This window comes from Aulostomus chinensis, chromosome 24, assembly GCF_037954235.1.
Source record: "Aulostomus chinensis isolate RoL2024-O1b breed Wild chromosome 24, RoL_Achi_v1.0, whole genome shotgun sequence".
Taxonomy (NCBI): domain Eukaryota; kingdom Metazoa; phylum Chordata; class Actinopteri; order Syngnathiformes; family Aulostomidae; genus Aulostomus; species Aulostomus chinensis.
In genome coordinates, this window is record NC_141343.1 from 7,152,332 (window position 1) to 7,174,873 (window position 22,542).

General features: G+C 41.7%; 4 protein-coding genes across 7 annotated transcripts; 1 reads left to right on the plus strand and 3 right to left on the minus strand.

The window, feature by feature from the left end:
• Window positions 1–1,646: 1,646 nt before the first annotated feature.
• Window positions 1,647–7,469, plus strand: LOC147238571 (uncharacterized). The gene is made up of 10 exons (XM_086197351.1): window positions 1,647–1,878; window positions 3,075–3,124; window positions 3,305–3,459; window positions 3,538–3,636; window positions 3,988–4,116; window positions 4,189–4,314; window positions 4,407–4,535; window positions 5,374–5,452; window positions 5,857–5,883; window positions 5,978–7,469. Exons 2-10 carry the CDS (start codon window positions 3,091–3,093, stop codon window positions 6,499–6,501), a joined length of 1,302 nt encoding a protein of 433 aa, XP_086053477.1. The 5' UTR covers window positions 1,647–1,878; window positions 3,075–3,090; the 3' UTR covers window positions 6,502–7,469.
• A 736-nt stretch (window positions 7,470–8,205) lies between these two features.
• Window positions 8,206–12,347, minus strand: LOC147238572 (receptor-type tyrosine-protein phosphatase H-like). Its single transcript, XM_086197690.1, has 5 exons — window positions 11,609–12,347; window positions 11,265–11,534; window positions 10,423–10,689; window positions 9,420–9,511; window positions 8,206–8,544 (listed from the first exon to the last, which is right to left on the minus strand). The coding sequence occupies exons 1-5, from the start codon at window positions 11,766–11,768 to the stop codon at window positions 8,446–8,448; spliced, it is 888 nt and encodes a 295-aa protein (XP_086053816.1). The 5' UTR covers window positions 11,769–12,347; the 3' UTR covers window positions 8,206–8,445.
• A 67-nt stretch (window positions 12,348–12,414) lies between these two features.
• On the minus strand, window positions 12,415–15,631 carry LOC147238573 (uncharacterized). The gene is made up of 5 exons (XM_086198246.1): window positions 15,522–15,631; window positions 14,319–14,934; window positions 13,323–13,565; window positions 12,642–12,881; window positions 12,415–12,539 (listed from the first exon to the last, which is right to left on the minus strand). Exons 1-5 carry the CDS (start codon window positions 15,597–15,599, stop codon window positions 12,415–12,417), a joined length of 1,302 nt encoding a protein of 433 aa, XP_086054372.1. The 5' UTR covers window positions 15,600–15,631.
• Window positions 15,632–17,291: 1,660 nt separating this feature from the next.
• Window positions 17,292–22,542, minus strand: tp53 (tumor protein p53). 4 transcript variants are annotated; one of them, XM_086197353.1, is made up of 11 exons: window positions 22,396–22,542; window positions 21,049–21,230; window positions 20,887–20,962; window positions 20,603–20,809; window positions 19,216–19,390; window positions 19,019–19,131; window positions 18,775–18,884; window positions 18,031–18,155; window positions 17,861–17,952; window positions 17,693–17,763; window positions 17,292–17,600 (listed from the first exon to the last, which is right to left on the minus strand). In XM_086197353.1, exons 2-11 carry the CDS (start codon window positions 21,123–21,125, stop codon window positions 17,501–17,503), a joined length of 1,146 nt encoding a protein of 381 aa, XP_086053479.1. In that variant the 5' UTR covers window positions 21,126–21,230; window positions 22,396–22,542; the 3' UTR covers window positions 17,292–17,500. The 4 variants fall into 4 exon arrangements, with proteins under 4 accessions (XP_086053479.1, XP_086053481.1, XP_086053480.1 ...); XM_086197355.1 differs by having other exon boundaries at window positions 21,049–21,191; window positions 22,396–22,530; XM_086197354.1 differs by having other exon boundaries at window positions 22,356–22,495.

Consider the following 22,542-nt stretch of genomic DNA (forward strand, 5'->3'; position numbering starts at 1 on the left):
TGAAAATGTATGGTGGCTGATGTTGCAGTTCAGCTATGATGACAGTTGCCCTGCAAACAGTAAACAACAATCACCTCCAGTTATTAAAGGTAAACTATCTGTTTTTGCAAGTGATTTTAATGAAGCAGCCAGTGGCCACCCAAAGTTTGGCCCATGGGCCAAATTCAGCCCACCAGATATAATAAATAATTATCAAAGCAGGAGAAATTTCAAACAGTGTAAATTGCTGTTTATTCTGTTTACTTGAGGATGGATACATGCTTTTTATTTGAGATATAATATTCAATTTTACCAGGAGATTAAAAAGGTGCAATTGACACGCTTGCAATTGATTGAAGGAAAAAATTATACTAGCTCAGGACGGCTTCCATGTCCGGGGATCAGACAGCCAAGGCCCCCGCCTTGGTCTGCTGCCCAAACCACACTGCACCTTTTTGGGCTGGGCCTGGCGGGACCCCATGGGCTAAGGTATGACCACCAGGTGTTCGCCAACAGGCCCCTACCCTAAGCCTGGCTAAAGGGCGGGGCCCCATTAACCCTTGAGGCTGGGTACACAAACTCCTAGTTCTTCTTTCCATGAAGGGTCTTTTGCTGTTTGTCTGGCCCTTCGGCTAGGACCAGTCTGCCTTGGGTGACACGACCAGGGGCATTAGGGCACTCACACTCCTCCACCACGATAAAGTGATGGTTCCAGGAAGAGGTAAAGAGGGAGCTTAGCCAAAAGGTGAAGCTCTTGATTTACCGGTCAATCTACGCGCCAACCCTCACATATGGTCATGAGCTTTGGGTAATGACCGAAAGAACGAGATCGCAAACACAAGCGGATGAAATGAGTTTCCTCCGCAGGGTGGCTGGGCTCTCCCTTAGAGACAGGGTGAGAAGCTCAGTCATTGGGGAGGGGCTCAGAGTAGAGCCGCTGCTCGTCCATGTCAAGAGGAGTCAGTTGAGGTGGTTCGGGCATCTGGTGAGGACACCTCCTGGACGCCTCCCTCGGGAGGTTTTCCAGGCATGACCAACCGGGTCGAGGCCTCAGGGCAGACCCAGGACACGCTGGAGGGTTTATATCTCTCAGCTGGTTTGGGAATGCCGTGGGATTCCTTTGGAAGAGCTGGTGGACGTGGCCGGGGACAGTCTGGGCTTCCTTGCTGCCCCCGCAACCCGGACCAACTGGATAAGCAGAGGAGGACGAGGATGAGCTCAGCACGGTTGACGTGGTTGTTAGTGGGCCATTTCTGATTTTTCTTAATTTTACATTGCCGTGCTGTGTTGGAAGTGAAAAGAGAAAACTACTCAATTGTATGATTCATTTTTCTTTTGTGAATATAATTTTTTTTTCAAATAAAAAAGAGTAGGCAGGGACAGTGGTACAAAACACTTTAATCAACCACAAGTATTAGCCCCTCCAAAGATAAAGGTTTGGCTCTCCCTTAAGTATTCGCTCTAGAAATCCTTCATTCAGTATCAAACGTGGATCAAAACTCACATAATCTCAATGGATATATTTTTTATGTGTTTTGCATTTATTTTCTCATACTTCAACGTTTCAGATCAATTTGATTGAACCTCGCGTTGCCAGTGACGTGCACGTGAGGGAAACTTACAGGAACTTGGCAGGGAAATCAGAGCAGCATTTGTGTGATACTTGCGTGTGATATCCAAAGTCAACAGTCCTTATAAAATATCTCAGCTGGGTGAACGTGCCAGCTGCTGCCAGGAAGCTACGTTGGTTTTTTTTTCCTCTCACAATTTCTCAGTTGGCAATAAAGGAAGAGTCCAAAGATCGGGGCAGTCCGAAGAGGGAACAAATAGATTAGACAAGCAGAAGAGGCTGTCAGTCTTCTCCACCTGCAGAGCGGCACCAGCGCTCCCCAACACAAGGTACGCAGACGAATGAATGAGGTTATAGACCATCTACTGATTTTTCTGTCGCCAATCTGTGTGATCCATGAATCTACATTCTTAACTCAAGTATTATTTGTTTGCATGTGATTATCTTATGAACTTTAATAGATTTTTAATATCTAGATAGGATGTTTTATGTCGAGTCGATTATTCATGTTATAAATGCAACTGGTTTGATGCCTCTGCTTGATTTTATATTAATATTCTGTAGTTTTGATTGTTTGTACGCGATTTTAAAATCTATGGACCCACTGTTACCTTGTAGGGATGTTCTGTTAAATATCGAAAAATATTTGTTTACAATATATTACAAACATATATAATTTGATTGAAGAGACCTTTATATATATTTTTATATAAATGCATATATGTATATGTATATATGTATATACATATGTGTGTCAGACACATATGTATATACATATATACACACAAACATATCTATGTGTGTATATAGGTATATGTGTATATACCTATATACATGTATATATATTTACATATACATACATATATACATGTATATATTTATATATACATATACATACATATATACATGTATATATATTTATATATACATATACATACATATATACATGTATATATTTATATATACATATACATACATATATACATGTATATATATTTATATATACATATACATACATATATACATGTATATATATTTATATATACATATACATATATACATTTATAAACACACACACACACACACATATATATATATATATATATCATTATTATTGTCGTCACATCACAGTTTCATTGGTTGAAAAAAATTGGTGAGCCAAAGATTTCGCAAACAGTGCATCTGTGAAAAAGAAAAGAAAGAGCAAAAAGAACACAACACAATTTTTCAGTTGAAACAATTACACCGATTTAGTCAAATAATCCTTTAAAGATAATACATAATTGTACTGGTGCATCTTAACTATAACATTAAATGATTTATAGTGCGTAACAGCTTTTATTTCCATATTTGTTGCTTTCCAAAGAGCAAGGAACATACTTCGAAAAAATAGTTTGCGTTTATTTTACTGCACCTGTCTTTTTGGAGCTATTGTGTTTGGTGATAGTTTATATTTTTTAACCTTATCATGTTTCAAAAAATAAATAAAAGATAAGCTGTGAACATTGTTATTTGATCTCCACAGTCGTGAGAAATCCACCATGGAGATGAAGAGCATCTTAAAATCAAACAGAAGTAAGTTTTAATCCAGTTTATGTCCGATATCTTTGACTGTGGTGAGGAGAAAATGTAAAGTCATGGAAACCCTCATAAATTTTTATAGCTGCTACATCAATAACCAAGATATCATTGACCCCAATGCGGCCAATGTGACTGTGAAAGCTGTGATTCAATATGTCATCTTTTCTCCTGCAGAGGTGAGTTTACTGCAGAAGGTGGAGGAGGCCTGCACCACCCAGAGCAGCTCCATTGGAGCTGTTCGCTGGACCCTACCTAAGGAGAACGTCCAGGCCCACAGCTCAGCCCCCAGCAGACCCGCCAATACCAACAACCTCACCAGCCACTCACAGGTACGTTTGAAATTTGGACGATTTCACTTTGACCCAAAAGCTTGAGCGCACTTTGAACCCTGGATTTGTGCCCAACAGCAACACCCTCGACAGAGCAGCTTGAGGGACCTGCGCAGCCTGCAGGAGTGTGTTCAGTTCATCCAGCACTGGAAGGAGCAAGTCGACCAAGTTTGCAAGGTCAGCCAGCCTCTATTTTACAGCTTCATTCCTTCAACAAAAGAGAAACCACACAAATGTGCAGCTTTAGTCTTGTTCCACCTTATGTAATGACTCTATCCATGAGACAAAGTTCATGTCTGGAAAGACTAGATAACGGTCACACTTGGGTAACTGGATCAGCAGATGCTGTTAAAGTCTTTTACGACCTGATTGCATGACGCACGTAGATGCACACACCCTGAGCCAGCATGATGAGGGGGGATGTTTTATTGGCGTCATTATTTTTTACAAGAGGTCTTAATTGTTAAAATAATGTCACTCACTTTGACCTCTCATTGAAATAACCGTCAAACACCATTAATGTTTCAGCGGGGTGGAGGTGAGCCTGACGAGGGCACCAGTAAGACAGAGAGTGCCGACCACCGTATTGAGCGAAGTCTGGAGGAGAGCCGGAAGCTGATCTTGGAGTGGGCCAATGAACTCCACAATGTTGATAAAGTCAGTGATAATACTTCTGAGCAAATTTTCCCAAAATATATGAAATTGTACTCACCAGTTTTGTGTCTTTAGATCCTCAGTCAAACCTTCTTGTTGCCTGAGAAGCGAGAATGTGAAAATGAGAAAGATCCGCAAGCCAGCGAGGAAGGACAACTGAGGATCATGGAGTGGGCGAAGGAGTTGCAGAAGGCCTCTGAGGTGAGGAATCATCGTGGAGATGTCTGAGTACTTTCCTAAGTAGTGAGGAAATGAAGAGACGAGTGTGTGTGTGTGTGTGTGTGTCTTTGCAGAATTGTGGTGTGCAAAGCGAAGAGCTGGGTAAAGTGTTGCGCCTGCTGGGCCTGAAGAAGAAACGACTGGTCAACCTGCTGCCTCTGCTCGAGTTCATCACCTGGTCTCTGCTCAAGGAAGACAGCATGGTGAGTCACACACAGTTACAAAAAAAAAAATTACAATTTTTTGGTCCGATAAAGAATCTATTTTTTTCCACATTATATTTAATCAGATTTATAGCACAAATCCTCTGAAAATGTGCAGTAGAGCACATTTGATGCATTTCATGCAATGAACTTTTTTGACAAACAAATAAGGGAGCAGGAGTCAGAATGCTAAAGAACAATAACATTTGAATAAGAGAAATAAAAGATTGTTTAGCGTTAAAGCATTTAAAAGATGAGTAGATCTAATAAAAGAGTGATGATTAAAGTAGCTTGACGATCAACCGTTTCATTTTACGTGAAGCAATAAAACAAAGTCCAGCCTGCAGCCTAACTGACATGCAGACATGACCAGCTTATAAACTTTTACATAACCAGTGGTTTGATCTGACCCTGCTTTTATAATGTGCTTCACTTTATATAACCCTGATAAAGTGCATGTGCTAATAAAACCAACCTGGATTGGAGATAAACCATCATCCCATATGCAGACGATACTGTGGTGTTTGTCGCTATAATCTTCGTGAAAATTGAAGGATTATTCGCCTTTATTTTATTCTACTTTTTCTGTTTGAGTTTAGGCATGAATGTGATACTCCACAATTGCTGTGTCACTGTTTTGTAACTGTGTCAACCAACTGTGAAATGGTGCAGAGAACTTTGCTCTCATTATGTCTGTGTCTCTAATCTCAGCCAGCAATAAGTAGTCAGTGGTTTATTACTCAAACCTTATGGTTCTATATTAAAATCTGCGGGTCTTGAGAAAAATGAGAGTAAAAATGGAAAACATACTTACGTTCGATCTTTATTTCACTTTTAGAGGATGGTTCCACAGTTATGGCTCCTAGCAAAGCAACGCACCTGGAAAGCTGGAACTCCAAGATACATCCCAAACTCAGGTGAGTACTCAGAATCAATTCAGTTCAACTGAATAATGACTCCAGGAGGAGTCCAGTTCCCATAAACTAAACCAGTCACAAACATGAAGTCACTGTGAGGGTGCATACCGTGCCCTAAGTCGACTCCACTAAACCGAATCTGAAAAAAAGGCAGTTTTTAGTTATGTTTAAAGGGTCTGCCCCCAAATCTAAGGGATGCTTCATTGATCCGTTCTACACCCCTCCCTCACGTTTGGTAGTTTGGTGAAATTCATCTTCATGGTTTGTTTGTTGTTGTTGTTGTTTTTTGCATAATCCTAGCAACAGACGTACAAACAAACATCTTCAGAAACACTAGCATGAGGGTACTTCCCTCATCTACTTTATATGAAATAATAATATAACGGCTGTTTCTCCATTTTCAGTTTGGAGTTGGATCTGCAGTGCAGCAGGTAAGAACAACCTCTATTTCTTTCTGTATCTCACAAAACAACAGAGAAATGATCAATGCTCACTTGTGCCAACTGTCTCACTTCATGCTACTAGCTGATGTGATTCTTGACCCGATGACCAACCACCCATGGCTGCTGCTGTCAGACGACCAGCGTCGAGTCCAGGAGGGTTTGTCAGAGGCCGACCTGCCCTACAGCTCTCAGCGCTTCGACAGCTGGCCCTGCGTGCTGGGCTGGGAGGGCTACAGCAGTGGCCGCCACTATTGGGAGGTGGACATAGTCAACAACGGCTACTGGCGTGTAGGACTGACCACTGTCGACTCCCAACGTCAAGGCCGCTTCCCCATGACCCCAAAGAGAGGCTACTGGGCCCTGTGGCGCAGCACACACCAGTTCTACGCCTGTACCAAGCCAGAGACCCAGCTGCCAATCGGCCTGGTCCCACAACGGATGGGGATCTACTTAGACTATGAAGAAGGTCAAATCTCCTTCTACAATGCCGAGACCAAGTCCCACATCTACACCTTCACTAGTAACTTCAAAGGGAAGCTGTACCCTCTGTTTGCCCCCCTGGATGGCCGCACGCTCATGAAAATCATCCCGCCGACCAAAATATAAACTTGGAAGAAGATTGAAAAAAGTTGATTTTGAATCCAGAAGTGAAATTATCAGTTAAGTTGATAAAGAACTGATGTTCAAAAACAATTCTGAGGAATTTACCTTCTCTAAATGTTACTTTAGATATTACTCTGAATTTCCTTAAAAAAAAAATAGTCAGAATTCAAAATCTGTTTAGCTTCAGTTACAAACTGATTGTGGAGGCCTGGCTTAATCATATCAAAGTGCTGAGAAATAATATCTGTATTAAATATGTATCTGATTATGGCACTCTAAAATATGTAAGTTTTTTTGTCAGATTTTGAGTTACACAAACTGAGGAATATTTAAAAGTGGATTTTAAGAGTAAGCTAGGCTATTAAAGTTAACAAGCAGAATATGTCAGTCAGTTTTCCACTGTTGCCCTTCATATGCAAAAATATACTCCTTCTACAAGCATACATGCACTTTGTGATGCCAAAAATAAATATTTAATAAATTTGTCATATTTGTTTGACTTTTAATCTAACATCTTATCATATCACCATACATTTCACATCTGAAAGAAAAGTAGCAAGTGAGTTTATCCATAAATAAGCTACATTTATATATGTAAAACACATTCTAAGGCTATTGAATTTATTTTATTTTTTATATTTAATTATAATTTACTTTAAAAAAAAACTGGGCACACATTTCATTCACAAAAAAATATGTCTTGATTTAGGCTCAAAAATCTATGGCAGCAATTTTTTTTGTCGAAACTTTTTAGCCAAGTAATAATGATAACAATGACAATAATATAACAGTAATAAGACATTAAGAAGATTTTGCATATACAATAGCATACAACCTTTACAGACTAAAAAATACATAGAGCAACACACTGTAACTTTAGTCTTGACATTATGGGATGCAAGAGCTAATATGAATACATTTTTTTGTTTTTTGAAAATAGTTTTTTTTTTAAATACCATATTAATTTTAATCATATGTTGAGATTTGGGAGAATAATGTGAAATCTGATGTATTACTGTTTTGCTATTATGTAAAACCACAAAGATTCACTATTCATTTTCTTTTTTATTTCATTTTATTATTTTTTTTAATTTTTTTTTTACAATTTCTGGTTACAACCATGTTTAGTGTATATAAACAGAGCATTTATTTGCTCTGCCTCACTGTGGGCCATGCTAAAGTAGAATTATATGAAAGTATATTTATTTATTAATTATATAGATAAATACTATGTCATTCTCACCTGTTTGATTAAAGTTGTATGCGTTTAAAAAAAATTTATGCAGAATAAAGAAAAATCGTTATTCATTTATGAATGGCTGCTTTTGAGTATGTAAAAATGAATTATTCTTTTCCGTTTTACATTTATTGATTTGTGTAACTGCTGTTGTTCGTCTGAGCTCATTTATTTAACATTAAACTGAATTATGTTATAATTTTTGCAAGCAATGGAGCAGGAAACTTGGAGTAAACCTGACACAACAGTGTACTGTTAGTGCATATTTCATTCATTATCCATTAAAACATTGCACACATTGTAATGCAATTTCTCTCAGCATAACAACAACAAACAAAAATATATAAATGTTCAAGATTGCATCAAAAATATGTCTTCGTTTCTCATTATTTGCACTTACAAAGCAAAAGTTTGGATGTATAATTGATCAGGTTTATTATTTTAACAACCATATGTCTTTTGTTTTTCATTGGAAATAAAAATGTTTTAAAAAAACATGAGAAAAAAAAATCAGAGGAATCAAATAAATATTATATAACACTTTTTGATTAAAAAATTGTAAATTAAAATGTAAAATGTTAATTATATTTCACGAATTCTAACAGGATGTTATCACGAATGACAAAATTATATCATTTGAATTCTACAGATTAAAAAAACACAAAAAACTTTTTGGCTTCAACAATAAGACACAAGACTCTGAGGATCACTTAACCACTTAAAGAGAAACGTTTTGAGTCATTTGATGCTCCATCTTGCTCCAAATCCCAGAAAACATCCGGCAGCTCCTGTTTCAAAAATGATTTCAACTACAACAACAACAGAAAAAAACACAAATATTAAAACGAATTCAATGGAATGGAAAATGATTAATACACAAACACACACGCACGTACGCATGCACGCACACACTCACACACACACAAACACAAACACAAAAACACTCGTATAAATATATTAAGGACTTTCATTGACATTATCCCTTCCCTAGACCTTTACTAACCCTGACTGTTGTGAATTCTTCCCATGTAGAGGTGTTTCTATTTTGAGGCTTTTATTTTGAAAGAAACACTTCCAGGTTCCATTTTAACAGGGTCCATACCCAACACTTAATTCTAACCTCTGACTGAAAACAAAGTCTTGGCCCTTGCACCAGCCCTTCCAAGTTGTGAAATGTCCTCCAAAGTCCAAGTGTCCTTACAGTGCTGTGTTTTGTCAAGTTTGGTAAAAAGAATAGAAAGTTACACATACACGTACTTGTGTTTCTATCTCTCTGAGGACTATCATTAACGTAATGCCTTCCCAAGCCTTTTACCCCAACTTTAACCATCACAAATAAATGCTTAACCCTAACGCTGATCGCACTCAAACACCTCGTCCAGACATTTGAGCTGCCTTTAATGTTCTGAGGGTTGTCCACAATGTCCTCACAAGTCAAAATGTCCTTACAGTGCTATGATTTGTCAAAGGTTGGTTCACATGTGTGTTCTGTCTCTAAGAAGGGGACACACACACACACACACACACACGCACACACACACACACACACACACACACACGCACACACACCCAAATTAATCCAGTTTAGTAGACATCAAAGTTACTCCATTTTGTGAACATAAAAAAGTGGTATTTTTTTTCATCGAAAACCAACAGCGTGTCTCACGTGTTATAACTGACGTACATCATTAAATACCGTCCCCTTCTCTTTGTCACACAAGAGGGGAGTTTTTGAGGAGCACATCATCGACAGATTGATCGTCCTCTTCTCAGCATCTAGGGGACAGAGGTGGTTGGACATAAGAAGAGGAAGGAAACAGCCTGTAAATACACCATCATGGTTGTGGAGGTCAGACAGGGACTAGACACCTGCTCAGATATGAGAGGCCATGACAGTGAGACACTTTTGTACCACATTTCTATGTGGTTCAGTTTGGGTTTTTATATTCAGAGTTTCGAAAACTTGGAATATCTAACAAAGCCAAAAAGCTTTGTACGACTCTACGGATGCAGCGATCATGGTAGATGAACAGATAACCAAGCATGCAATCTTATCTTCAAAATATGCCTCGCCTTTTTTGTTGTTTTCTTGTGTCTGCTTGGTACACTCATTTAATTTAACGCTCCCTCTGCCAGCTTTTGAAATGGTTTCATGGAAAATCTCCATACAGTAGAGGGCGCTCGACTAAAGTGATGACACGGATCGTTGGAAAATCTTGACGGGAAGGGTTGTCTCGTTAAAGCACTTAGGAGGGAAGGAAATATTTTCTCCTCTTAGTTCATGGGAGATGAGGAGGGCAGCGCCAGCACGCGTAGACGGCAGTTTTGACGTGAGAGATAACGTCCCAGTCGGTCTGCGCTGGGCTTCTTGAAGGTTGAAATCAGGTTTGATCAAACTGTTTTTGACGTCTCCATCACAGAGTTGTAGTCTTGAGAAATCTACTTTCTGTTTCCTCAAGACAATTGATTTAATTAACCCCGGGATCTCAAGGTAACGCCGTTAAACATTAATTACAAGCATGGTAACTCTCGGCTTCCGCAGACGTCTGACAAGACCTTGAATCTTATTCTCTCCTTCGTGAATCCTCATTCAACTGACACCAAAAAGAAACAACACCCTCAGAATTTTGTACTTCTGAGAAATCCCATTTGTAGAGGTTTTTCTTTTTTAAGGACGACGGTCTCACCTGTTGTCCCCTCCACAGTTTCAGGAAGGCTTAACCAATCATTCGCCTGTGTTTGAACCTTAATCTTGTAGGTGGTTCCTGATTTCAAATTGGGGAACACAAAGCTGGTTTGGTTTGTCACCGTGTCACTCTTGGTGTAGTCCCAAACACCGTTGCTGATGTTGACCACGTACACGGGTATGCCGATGTTGTCAGGGGCCTTCCACTTAACTATGATGTGACTTTTGTTGGCGTAGGTGACGTTGGCATCCGTAGGCTTGGAAGGCACTGAAGAAAGAGGGGCAAAAGGATGTGTTTTTGCTTTATGTAAAATGACATTTTGTTTATAAAAGTTTCAGATATTTTCATCATTTGTTGACAGTATTTTTTTTTTAACGTTCGTCACTGCAATGTGTTTTTATATTCAGTGTTTGGTTTTTTTTCTCAGTGTGATTTGTGACGGACTAGGCAGGATTAAAGGCACACTACTTTTGGGGACATGGGCTGCTAACTAGCTAACTGCTATGTAGCTTAGCGCAATGAATGGTTGTCGGTAGGAAGTGTTGGCGTACTTCCATTAAGAGTCGCCTATCAATTCATATTCAGACCCTAGTTATATCAATACAATGGTAAAGACAACTTAGAAGAAAAGTGCTTTTTATTCATTTTGTCACTATAGTGCTAAGCTAACTAGCGGTCAGCTCGTCTCTGTCAGTTTGTATGCAGCCACAGAAGAGTGAAGTGTATCTGTCTTCTTGTACAACACTGGGGCGGATGGACAATAAGCACTCTCTCTCTCTTTCTCTCACACACACACACACACACACACACACACACACACACACACACACAGAGTTACTCACAAGTGAAATTAGAGCATTCCACTTGCTGACCCCTTGAACTTTCTTTTACGCTTTCGACGCTCACTGTGTAATTTTCTCCAGACTTCAGCCCGTCGAAATATACATGATGACTGACAGTCACTTTTTCTCTTTCTGTCTCCTGGCTGCCGCTTGGTCTGAGATACACAGTGAAAGAGGACACTTGGTCACTGGCTCCTGCAGGAGGGCTCCAGCTGGCATTGAGGCAGTTCTCGGTTGTTGTCACAGTCAGACTTGTGATGGGTCCAGGAGCTAGGATGGAGTCATGCAATCACATTGATGATATTTAACAAAACAGGACAGAGATTTTGTACTATCAGAGTTACCAGTGTAGCCAACCACAGTTGCATTGTCTCCCTCCAGAGTCCTGTTATTGACCAGCGCCGTCACATACAGCGTTACCTTGGTGCCTGCTGGCAGGTCTGGAATGTCCGCTTGGGGATTTTTCACATAGATGTCAGTTCTGATAGGAGGCGTTATTTCCATGTAGAATGAATAATAACAACATTTATTTGTAGTTTATTTCTGAACAAAAGAGAAGTTGCGAGCACATAAACACCCCAAACTTACAAAAAACTAAATAAGTAAATCCTAGCAATCTCTGAAACTTCCTTGCTTTTTGCCTGTGACCCACCATTCGGTTTTAGTTTTTGGACCCTCAAGGGAACAATTTTAGGCGTCCCGCGTTTTCTAAATCAAGTCTCCAGTTCTTGTGAACTTTTTAGGATGGCGGATTCTTATTACTGACCTGATGTGACATCGCTCCAACCTCTACTGTACTTCTCAAGCATCAATCCCAGAACCCATCAGCTACATCTGACAGTCTAGAGGGTTTCTGGTGAAGCCAGCAGATATCTGGTCCAGGACTTCCTTGATCCGTCAGTCCCTCATTGTATACAACCCATGTAACAACTTGAAAGATTTGCATTGAGTTGAAAGATGACAAATACGAATGGAAAGTTTAAAAAAAAAACAAAAAAAAAACAGTTAACACTCAGGTAGCAGTTTGAAATTGGTCAAAGCTGCTCAAACTGAAACAATAAAAACGTCACTGTCCCACCATTTTCTCTGTCACCTACAGATTCTGTATGAATATACACAATCTGTTTATAGAGATTAGTCAGACATCAATTTACCTGTTGTCATACTCACACTTCACCCTGAATTCTGAGAAGTGGCCTTTAGGTGGCAACCATTTGAGCTGAAGTGAGTTCTCCGTATAATCAGACACATTCAAGCAGGATACTTTTCCAGGCTCTGGAAGCAAAAAGATGAATATCAAAGACGTCCCTACGCGTGCAACTTTCTAAATTATCTGGCAGATAATAAAATAAGAATTTTTAATTGGTTGGTACTCACTGGTGTATTCGTCTTTTTCCGTTTTTTCACCCTGTGTGTTGTTAACTTGAGCAAGGACGGTGAATGTATAGAGGTTTCCAGGTAACAAGCTGTCAATCTCTATGGACACATTGCAGCTTTTAAACTGACGATCGGAGACCTCGATGAGATAGAAATCTAAGTCCCCAGCTGGTTTGATCCAATTTAAGGATGCAGATGTGTCTGTTGCCGTGATCGTAAGATTCTCGACTCTGTTAGGCCCTGAAATAAAAGAAACCGAAGAGAAAAAAAAAAGCATTTTATATGTTTAGCTTTTCAAAATAAGGGTTACAATAAAAATGTTACAAGTGAAAATTTGATGTAGTGCAAATATTTTTTAAACCACAAGCTTTTTTCTGGAGTTTTACTTGTCTTCTTGCGTGAGCAGAAAACAAACGTATCTTTTAAAAATACCGGGAAGTAATCGGTGAAAAAAACTGGAAAAAAAGGGCCTTAAATATCAGCCTGTTTTTGGATCCAAGGTGGGTTTGCAGGGGGGGGGGGGCAACCGAGCATGTTCTGGTCCTAAAAAAATATAACTGTGGAGGTCAGTCCCATTAATAGCTACTTAACTTCCTCAGTACAATCAATGTTATGATGCATCTGTAATCAGATTCACTCATTCCCGCCTGTACAGTTGAAGCTGCTGAGATGAATACTCACGGGTGTAAAAGTCGGCCGCAAAAGGGTTGAGGTCTCTGCTACACTTGACAGGGAACGCCTTGACTGAGTAGCGTGTGCCTTGTGTCAGTTTGACAAGGTGGATCAGATCAGTGTGGTTGTCTGTTTCCTCTTTGCCATTGACCTCGAAACGGTAATGGCTGATGCCATCGGGCCTGTCGGGCAACATCAGAACAGCACTTGTGGAAGTCACATTTGTGACATGAATTTCCCCTGAAAATGAATCTGTGCGTGGAAATAGAAGCATGGTTTAGGCAGTGGGTGATCATGGCTGGTGGAAATACCCATAGAAGCTGGAAGCTCCAGAAGGAAACTCCAATAAAACATGTTTAATTGCTAATAATGATTGATTATGTGCCACGTCAATGCCAATTTTAACAACATAGCCGTTAACGCTGTATTTTCTTTTCTTTTTATCAAGATCCATCAAACTTTTACCAAATACGACGAAGCGGTATAGCATGGACCAAGGAAGAACCCATTCAATTTTGGGCCTCAGTGGTAAACCTTGCAAAAAAATGCATTTGTTTTGTAAACTTTGGGTTTGGCTTCATTTCCTTTAGTGGAGGAATACAGTCCTTGTGTAGTACAACATTAGTCCTATGATAGAACAAGTTGAGAATCAATTACTGCCTCAGAAATTGGTCTCCTCCCTTAAATATAAAAGACTGCATCATCTGCAAATGTACATGTTTTCAAGAGAAAGGAGGCTACTTTTGACAAAATCTGTCTTCATATGGGAGTTGAAACTTGGCTGAATTGAGCAGAACAATAATGGACATAAATAATTTGCACTGAAGAACATTTCAAGAAAGAAAGTTTTATAGTTGTTTTTCGAAGAACTGAAAATCAACACAACAAAAATTTTGATTTATGAAACTTTGTAAGTGTAGTGCTGAATTTGGTGCGATTTCACAGTCAAATGTTGGTCGTTTTTAGAATTTAAAAAAAAAGAGAGTTGCTTTAAATGAAGCCTACCTTCATAGCAGATAAAAGGCAGGTGATCTGTGCAGTCCTTTTCAACCCAAGCACCAAAGCTCAGCATGGCCACACAAGAATCTTCAATGTACTTAGGATCGGTTTCATCTGGGAATATCGTAACTGATTGTGCACATGTTGCCTCCTCTGGTAGCCAGGTAGGACTTGACTTTGTAGGACTTAACTTGGTAGGACTTGACTTTGTAGGGCTTAGTTTAGGACTTATCTTGGTCTCCGGGAGTCCAACTGTAGTCATTTCTGAATTTTTTTGGTTTGTGATGTTGTTCCACCCAGGAAAATCTGTCGTATTTTGCTTTGTGATGTTGTTCCATCCGGGAAAATCTGTGGTATATGGGTTTGTGATGTTGTTCCATGGAGTTGAACTTGTGTCTGCAGCAGCACAGCTGCAGCAATCGTTTCTGGGAGTGGAGGATTTCAACACTGGCCAACCGGGGTTCCAGTTTTGGAAGGTCAACAGATCACCATTAGCCCAGTGGGACCAGGGGGAACTCATGTTGGAGTTCTTCCGGAGGCCAATCCAGTAGTCAGAGCTGAGATTCTTGGTGATGATTTGGATGTTGTCAGGGGTGAGGGTCACCAGGTCTTTGAAACACACCTGTATTTGTAAAAGTCAACTTTTAGAGAAGAGCTGAAACATCAGCCTCAATACGTGGAGATCTTATTCTCTACACTAGGACATTAAGCAGAGTTCTAATAACTCTGTAACACCTACAAGTTTGGTGACACTGGCAGGGTTAGGATTCAACACCATTTTATTGAACTGAATCCAGCTGTATTCTGAGGTGAAACTAAATAAATCCATTGACGTGCCACCTCAGATATTAATGCTTCCCATAAGATGGACCCCGCTGACCTCCCGTCAACATTTCTGATTCCCTCAGAAACGTCCCATCAGTTATAGGATCATTCAATAAGCCTCGAAACCGCCACTGATACCGTGATGTTCTAAAGCGGGGGTTTAGGTTTCAGGGAGGGGGTCTGAGTTTTTGGTGGATTCCTGATTATTTCCTGAAGTTTTTTTTAAGTTCTTGTTCATATTTCTGAGAGAAATCCTGAATTGAGCTTGTTGTGAAAACAGGATTTTAACAAGCAAAAGAAAAAAAAAATACTAAAAGGCTTTTAACTGATCTGTAACAACAACCTTTTTCGTATTTTTCACACTTCTTCTCCCTGGTGTTTTACCTGGCAGTGGTTCCTAGCTTGATCCCAGGAGAAATTCATGCGCAGGGGAAAGTACTCTCTCTCCGCGGCGCCGTCCATCAGCACCAGGGCTGGGAGGAACCGGTGAAGACGAAGACAGGTGCGAGTCAAACAATCCAGTTAGGATCTCTTTAAACACGCCAATAAATAATCATCACTTTCTCTAATCAAACCATTTACACTCTCAGCATTACGTCATGACTTGTTTACAGTTTTAGCTTCACAAATGCCGAGGCTTGGCTGCTCTAACCGGTTTTACATCCCGTGGAATAGTTAGTATTTGGGTTTTTTTAACAGACAAAAATAGGGACAAATGTAAATCGACCTTCATGTTGGAGCCGTGGGGAATTTTCATGCCCTTTCACTGCATTTTCTAGGCACACGAGAATGATCGATAATAAAAAAAAAAACTACCAACTCTCAACTCTTCCAGTTCGCTTCAGCACAAAACAAATGAAGTAGATAAAACTCACCCCAACAACTTAGCATGCAGGCCGTAGCCTGGAGAGAGAACTTCCCCATGTCGGTCTCCAGTGAATCTCAGCCACTTTAAAACAATATCTATAGAAACTTGTCAGGTGTGGACATCTGTCCTCAGTCTACAGATGCACCCAGTCCTTAATGCTCACAGGATAGCCTGAGACGTGAGACATGCACGCACACACACACACACACACACACACCAAATAAGAAAATTTACATTTGACTGCAGGAACAAGGCTCCATTTACTGTTAGAGATGATTAACTTTTAAGACTTCTGAATTTGCATCCATCTCCCGAAAAATGCAAACAACCCCCCCCCCTCAAAAAAAAGGGAACTAATGTAACAAATACAACAGAAAGTGTTTTATAATATGCCTTTATTTTTGCTTTTTTTTGCTTTAAGCTTTTAAGTAATATCATGCAGATTAGTAGGAAAAAACAAAAACAAGGAACAATGAAAAATATAGTAGAAACCTCTTATACAAAACTAACATCCCAAAAATAATCTACACAGTTACAGAAACAAAAATGAAGAAATGCCTTTACTATACTTTTTGGCAGTGAAAAAATAAAACAAACAAACAAACAAATGACATGGTTGTACTGGGAGGACAGTGATTGGTCACCAGAAACTCAAGTGCTGATACAAAAAGTCAGAAAAATTGGAAATATTCCATCAACAGCAGGAGAGATAATGGATGGGACTCGTTACAAGTTGTTAAAAAAAAGGTCCAGTGAAATGAAATCATCTTGCTCTCAGTCTTCAGGGTTTCATTGAGAGAACTTCACTCAAATAAAAAAGGAGGTTTGGGCGGGCCGGCCAGCAACTCACCTTCTGAATCTACAGCGATGGAAGCGGAAGAAGTTCCACTGACTTTTTTGTGTGTGTGTGTTTTTTTTTTCCTTTCAAGGACATCACACAAACACTGGGACTTTGTTTTCATTTTACATTTCAAACCACCAAGTGATTTAAATGCTATCGGCACGGTAACGGAACAACAAATATCCCAACGCCTGTTCAAACTAACGGCAGTGACCGGAGTTGGGATGAGACCTCGGTGGCTTTAATTACTGGCGAGGAAGGAATGGAGGTCTTTAACACCGTTCTGACGGACCATAAGCGACCAAAAAAAAAAAAAAAAAAAAAAGGACGAGAAAATACTTCAACTGGCAACATGGCTGAATTTTAAAAATCAGTTGAGAGTCCCTGCCAGAATTAACACTGATAATCCAATAATCCAGCCCCCCCCCCCCCCCCCCCCCCCCCTTGAAGAGGACCGGCCCTCCCTCCTGTGTTCTCTCTCTCTCTCTCTCTCAAGTGTTTGTTGGTTTTGCGTCAAGCTGAAGCAAGAGGAGCTGTGGGGGAGAAAAACCTGATTTCTTTTTTTAATTTTCTCTCTCTCTCTCTCTTTTTTTTATTACACCGTTAAAAAAAACCTGATTTCAACTCAGAAGGAGATGAGCTGGAGCGATGGAGTCAGTCGCTGTTGCTCCTCTCGCCGCGGTACAGCAGCCGCTTCCCGCTGGAGGGAACGGACAACTCTTGTTTCACCGACACGCTGCTGCTCTTGGTTTTGCTGTGGAGACACACGTACAAATGAAGACGTGTCACCGTGGAAACGTCGAAAGACGTCTTCAACATCTTCTAATTTGAAGAGAGCCGTCTTACGCTTCTTTGTCGAGCAGCTCCAGCCCGTCGTTGATCCTCTTTAACCATTCGTAACGCTCGCGCCCACGAACCTGCAGGCCAGAACACAGCTCAGATATTTACAAGCTCGGGAAGTCAGAGCATCCAGCTTAATACACACGTGTGTGTGTGTGTGTGAGTGAGACTTACGTATAGCGGGAACACCTCTTTATCCTCCTCCTCAGCACTGGAAGCAGATTTGGACTTCTTGGTGGAGGTGGTGTCAGGAACGGGGGTGCTCTCTGAAAGACAGGGATGTTCGCTTCACTATGGCGGCGAGCGCAGCCTCCACGTTAAAAACCTACCGGACAGCTACTCACTTCTCTTCTTGGTCTGTTTGGTGCCGCTCTGCTGTTTGTTGTGGTTGCCCTCTTCGGTTTTGCGATCTCGGCCTGGACACGCACAGATGCGCACCTCGAAGCACCTCCGCCCCAAAACCAGGCCCCTTAACAGTCAAGGACAGTCTTAAGTGAGGGTGGGGGGCATCGTGGGTAGCACAACAACCGACAAAGGAAACTCCTCTGCTGATAAATACGACATCCAGTTACGCCACGTCTCCTATTTAATCAGTCTTCATTCTGCTAACAGGACACTAAAAAAAAAAAAAATCCAAGTTTTTTGGGGGGGGAATCCGTTTTATTCTAATCATCTATTTCAAATATCTCAAGAACAAGTATTATGTTATGTACAACGGAAAAAAAAACAGGATCTTTGAAATGTTATTGGGGTGTACCTCAAGCGCTCCATCCACACGCCAGGCTAATGTTAGCATTAGCTTTCTACTTAGCATCTGAAAACGACGACTTCATATTTTATGACTGATTACTCTACCAATCTAAAAAGTAAGTTTCCTCAAAAAGGAAAAGAAAAGTGAGATTTTTGACTCGGCGCAGTTTCGCAGCCCACTAGAGGGTGCTCACGGCCCACCTGTGGACCCCTGCCCAGTAGTTGAGAAACACCACCACCCTCGCAGCTGCCTTTTCCATCATGTGGTTGTTATTATCGTCTGATCAAACGGGGAGTTTTGAATCAGTGGGTGGAGTCAGAGAGGGATGTGGACCTACTCAGGGGTCTCCAGGGTCAGGATGGTGAGGATGGGGCGGCGGTTCATCCCCCCCATGCAGGAGCTGTTGCACATGAAGCTCAGCAGGATGGTGGTGGACTCGCAGCCCAGCTGAGGAAGAGAACAGCAGACGCGTTAGAGACCGCAGCAGCGACTGACACTGAAGTTCTGCGTGTCGCATGTTGTGTTTCTTGTGTTTGTATTTCCCCTCCAGGCATCTATGGGGGGGAGGGGGAGGTGTATACCTGCGGGGGCTCGTATGGGACGGTCACACTCTGCCTCTTCGTGTGCGGATCTTCAAAATACTGAGCCCTCTCGCTACCCTCCATTCTGATCAAATGGCTGCGATGCTCCGCCGCTGAACCGCAAGAAAACATTCATGATTACTTGAAAAGCAGCCACGTCCTCCCATGCGTGGTAGAACGCCTGTGCCTACTCTTACCGTCCTCGTTCTGGTGGTGGGGGCATCGGCGCACCACGTCGGCCACGTGCTCCGTCTTCTTATACACGGCGGTGGCTCTGAGCACGGCGCCCCGGGGGGGCTCCTTGCTGACCAGCACCTCCACGGGGCTGGTCTTGGCCAGCTGGCAGTACAGTTTGTTGAGCAGCTCTGAAAACTAAAGGGGGAGCAAACGTAGAGCCGGTGTTACCCGTCTGTCCTTCGCAGGGACACAGGAACCATCTGAAACAATGGTCTTCCACTGTCAAATTTGTTAAAAGAATCTCAAGTCTCTCTAAATAATCTGTTCTTTTTAACCTCCCTTTCACGCGTTTTTAACCCCTTCAGTGCTGCAGGAAGCCGATGCAGGAACATGTCCCGTCATGTCAGAGCTGCGCTGCAGCGCTCACACTCACACACCGGAGTGCAAGTCACGTGGGCAGGACTTTCAGGGTAGACCACCCAAACCTCATCTGAACTGGCCAATGGCGGCGAGCTGCTGGGTGAGTCAGCGTAGGAAGCTGACCGCAATTGGCTCTTGGGAAGTGGTGACAAACTCTGCACGTTAAACTTTAGCGAAAACGCCAGAATGAATAAAGATTCCACATGGATGGCACCAAGACCTCTGAGGGGATTTGAGCGCGCGGCATGGTAAGATGCTTTGCTTTCGCGGTTATTCAAATGTTTGAGAGCCTCACTTTTCTCACACAGAGGATTGAGTGGTGATTTCTGTCCTGAGTGACTCCCCTGAATAGCAACACCTTCCCTGTAAACCTCCTAAAGTTTAACCGACTGAGTTCCTCCATCGGCCGACAGGAGCTGTACTTTCTGCCTCCATCCTATTGCAGTCTTGTGGTTCTGCGCTCCACCATGCCAGCGGCTCTCCACGTCCCTTTTGTCTCCGGGCGGACACAGCAGCCCGCCGCTACTGCAGGTTTGGCCCACACGGGATTTAAACACGCGTGAGGAATTTAGATCGACTTTATTCAAAGAAAATGACTGCTTCAAGCGCAGAAATTAAAAAAAAATTTAATCCTGAAATGACTGAGAATTCCACTCTGACCGATCAGAGGAGATGGGATCAGATATCTGGTGTGTGTGGCCACATTTAGGCTGAGATTTTGTACCTGAAAAGTACAGTATATAAAGCCCTTAAGTGACCGGAGATCAATGTGTGTGTTTGTGTGTAGAGACAAGAGAGGGGAAAAAAATTAGGCCAGAAAAAAACAAACTTGTTCACACAAGTAGTAGTTGAGGGAACTATTTAGATTTAAAAGCCTCAAAATAAATAAATTGAGGGAACAATTTGTATCTGCGGGCTGCTAAGCACTCCTTCATCTCTTCACATTCCATTTCTGAATCCTGAGAGCTCGAGTGTGGGATTGCTCACAGTGAAGTTGACCGACTTGGCCGTGCCGGTCTGCTGGAAGTGCAGCTGAAAGCCGTATTCTCCCGGATGGTCCGTGGTGACGGGGACAGTGGGGGTCAGGGGGGAAACGCCATCTTGGGTGGACGCGCTATCTCGGGTGGAGACTTCAGGAAGCAGCTCAAACAGCTTTTCGTCAAAGTTCTCAGCCAGTGCCTCATCACTGATGATCTGCAACGGAGACTTGAGTCAGTCTGACAGCTCTGCTTCTAGGTGACACAAGTTCCTCCTCCAGGAGACCTACATACCGGCATCTCCATGTTTCCAGCGTCGGGCCTCCCCTCCGTTGCCACAGGGGGAATTGTGCCGATGGAGGCAGTCACCCTACAGACACAATTAGAGTCAGATTAGCTTATTTTAACAATTCCAATTTGTTTTTCAAATTTAACCTGCTATTAACAACAACTTACACGCTCTCCCACAATTCAATGAAGGAGTCAGGCAGGCTCTGGCTCAGAGGCAGACTGTTGTACCCTTGCTCTTCCATCCTTTATTTCCCTCTTTTCCCAGTTGAGAGAAAAAAAAAGTCAGGAAGAGCCGAGAGGCAGGAAGACTGCAAGGAAGCGACAGGAAGTGAAGACTTCAGTTGAGACTGCAAAAAACAAAGGTCAGACAGATTTATCTTTCACAAGCCCCAATAGAACCTGTGTAACATGAGTAAGGCAATAATTTACTAAACCGGTTAAAAAAAATATTTCTAAAGGTCTGCCACCCCCCCCCCACATATTTCACTTATAAGACAGAGTGAAGCTGCAGGTTATACAATTCGTTTATAAGCATCTACCAACCTATTCATGTTATTCAAATAATTATTGCTTCAATTCTAAAATAAAACGGTCGGAGCATTTGGAAAATCATTTTACCAGGCCTGAAGTCCTGTCATGCATTCCCAAAAAAGTCTACTTGAGGATTTTACTCAGAGATATTTACTTCGATATCTCATAATACTCAACGCAAGAGTATAACTCATGAATTCAAATAACTAACCTAAAATCAATTAATCGAATATCGTTATATTCAAAATAACAAATTCATCAACGCCCCCCCCCCCCCAGCTGAAACAAATAACTAGCAATAAAGGTAAAATTATCAATGAAAAATCTGTGTAAATCTCCACACATTCCTCAGGTGAAGTGTAAACGTTAAATCTGATCGCTGCACTACGGGAAAAGCAAGTATACAAAGTTGAATTCACTCCAAGTTAGGCCTCCCTCCCTTCCTCCGGGCTAATGCTAACTTATCACGTGGAGTTACCGACTGTCAAACCACATCACTTTATTTATTTTACCCATAATCTACTTGATTGAAATTAACCTTCCACTAACCGACTTTGCGGACAACCACACAAACTCAACGTGAAAATCAAAACAAGCTGCTAAAGCTAGCTAGCTAGCATTTTTCTCTCGAGCTGGCCTACGCTCGCTGAATGGAGCTTCGCTCGATCACAAACATGACTCGATAAAAACCGTTAAAAGCTCCTTCTTCGGCACGGAAGTCGCATATTCAACATCAGTTCTGTTGGCATCTTAACAATACAACGGTTGTTTGTTATTAGCCGCTTCCTGTTAGCCTAGCAAGCTAACAACGCGAGCTCTACGTTTTGGACACCGCTGAACTAGTTAGCGAAACTAGCGTCAAACTTTCTTTGTCGGACAAATGAGTCGCTCTCCCGGGGGTCAACTGGCGGCATGGCGGTGCCACCACACGGTTTGCTTACTCAGTCCGTCCCGCTACCACTGTCACTGAGAATGAGTCACCTGTCAGGGTAAAGTAGGCGAGCTGAAACGATCGAATAATGCCCAAAATATTTTGAAGAAAAGTCCGAGCACGTTGTTCGGGGATTCCCAAAAGAGGAAGGGGGAGGGGAAGCTGCTTAACTCGCTGCAGCGTCCAATCACATCCCG

Excerpts from the sequence above, each read along its gene's own strand:
- LOC147238571 (XM_086197351.1), top strand. The coding sequence starts at position 3,091 with ATGGAGATGAAGAGCATCTTAAAATCAAACAGAA. Across the intron at positions 3,125-3,304 it reads CATCTTAAAATCAAACAGAA|AGGTGAGTTTACTGCAGAAG; the intron begins GTAAGTTTTAAT and ends TTTCTCCTGCAG. Across the intron at positions 5,884-5,977 it reads TTGGATCTGCAGTGCAGCAG|CTGATGTGATTCTTGACCCG; the intron begins GTAAGAACAACC and ends TCATGCTACTAG.
- tp53 (XM_086197353.1), bottom strand. The coding sequence starts at position 21,125 with ATGGAAGAGCAAGGGTACAACAGTCTGCCTCTGAGCCAGAGCCTGCCT. Across the intron at positions 19,132-19,215 it reads CCACCACCAGAACGAGGACG|CGGCGGAGCATCGCAGCCAT; the intron begins GTAAGAGTAGGC and ends CTTGCGGTTCAG. Across the intron at positions 17,953-18,030 it reads CAAACAGACCAAGAAGAGAA|AGAGCACCCCCGTTCCTGAC; the intron begins GTGAGTAGCTGT and ends CCTGTCTTTCAG.
- LOC147238573 (XM_086198246.1), bottom strand. The coding sequence starts at position 15,599 with ATGGACGGCGCCGCGGAGAGAGAGTACTTTCCCCTGCGCATGAATTTC. Across the intron at positions 14,935-15,521 it reads AAGCTAGGAACCACTGCCAG|GTGTGTTTCAAAGACCTGGT; the intron begins GTAAAACACCAG and ends TTACAAATACAG. Across the intron at positions 13,566-14,318 it reads GCCTTTTATCTGCTATGAAG|ATTCATTTTCAGGGGAAATT; the intron begins GTAGGCTTCATT and ends TTCCACGCACAG.
- LOC147238572 (XM_086197690.1), bottom strand. The coding sequence starts at position 11,768 with ATGGAAATAACGCCTCCTATCAGAACTGACATCTATGTGAAAAATCCC. Across the intron at positions 10,690-11,264 it reads GGAATGCTCTAATTTCACTT|TGCCTTCCAAGCCTACGGAT; the intron begins GTGAGTAACTCT and ends CTCTTTCTTCAG. Across the intron at positions 9,512-10,422 it reads AACTGTGGAGGGGACAACAG|ATGCTGAGAAGAGGACGATC; the intron begins GTGAGACCGTCG and ends TCTGTCCCCTAG.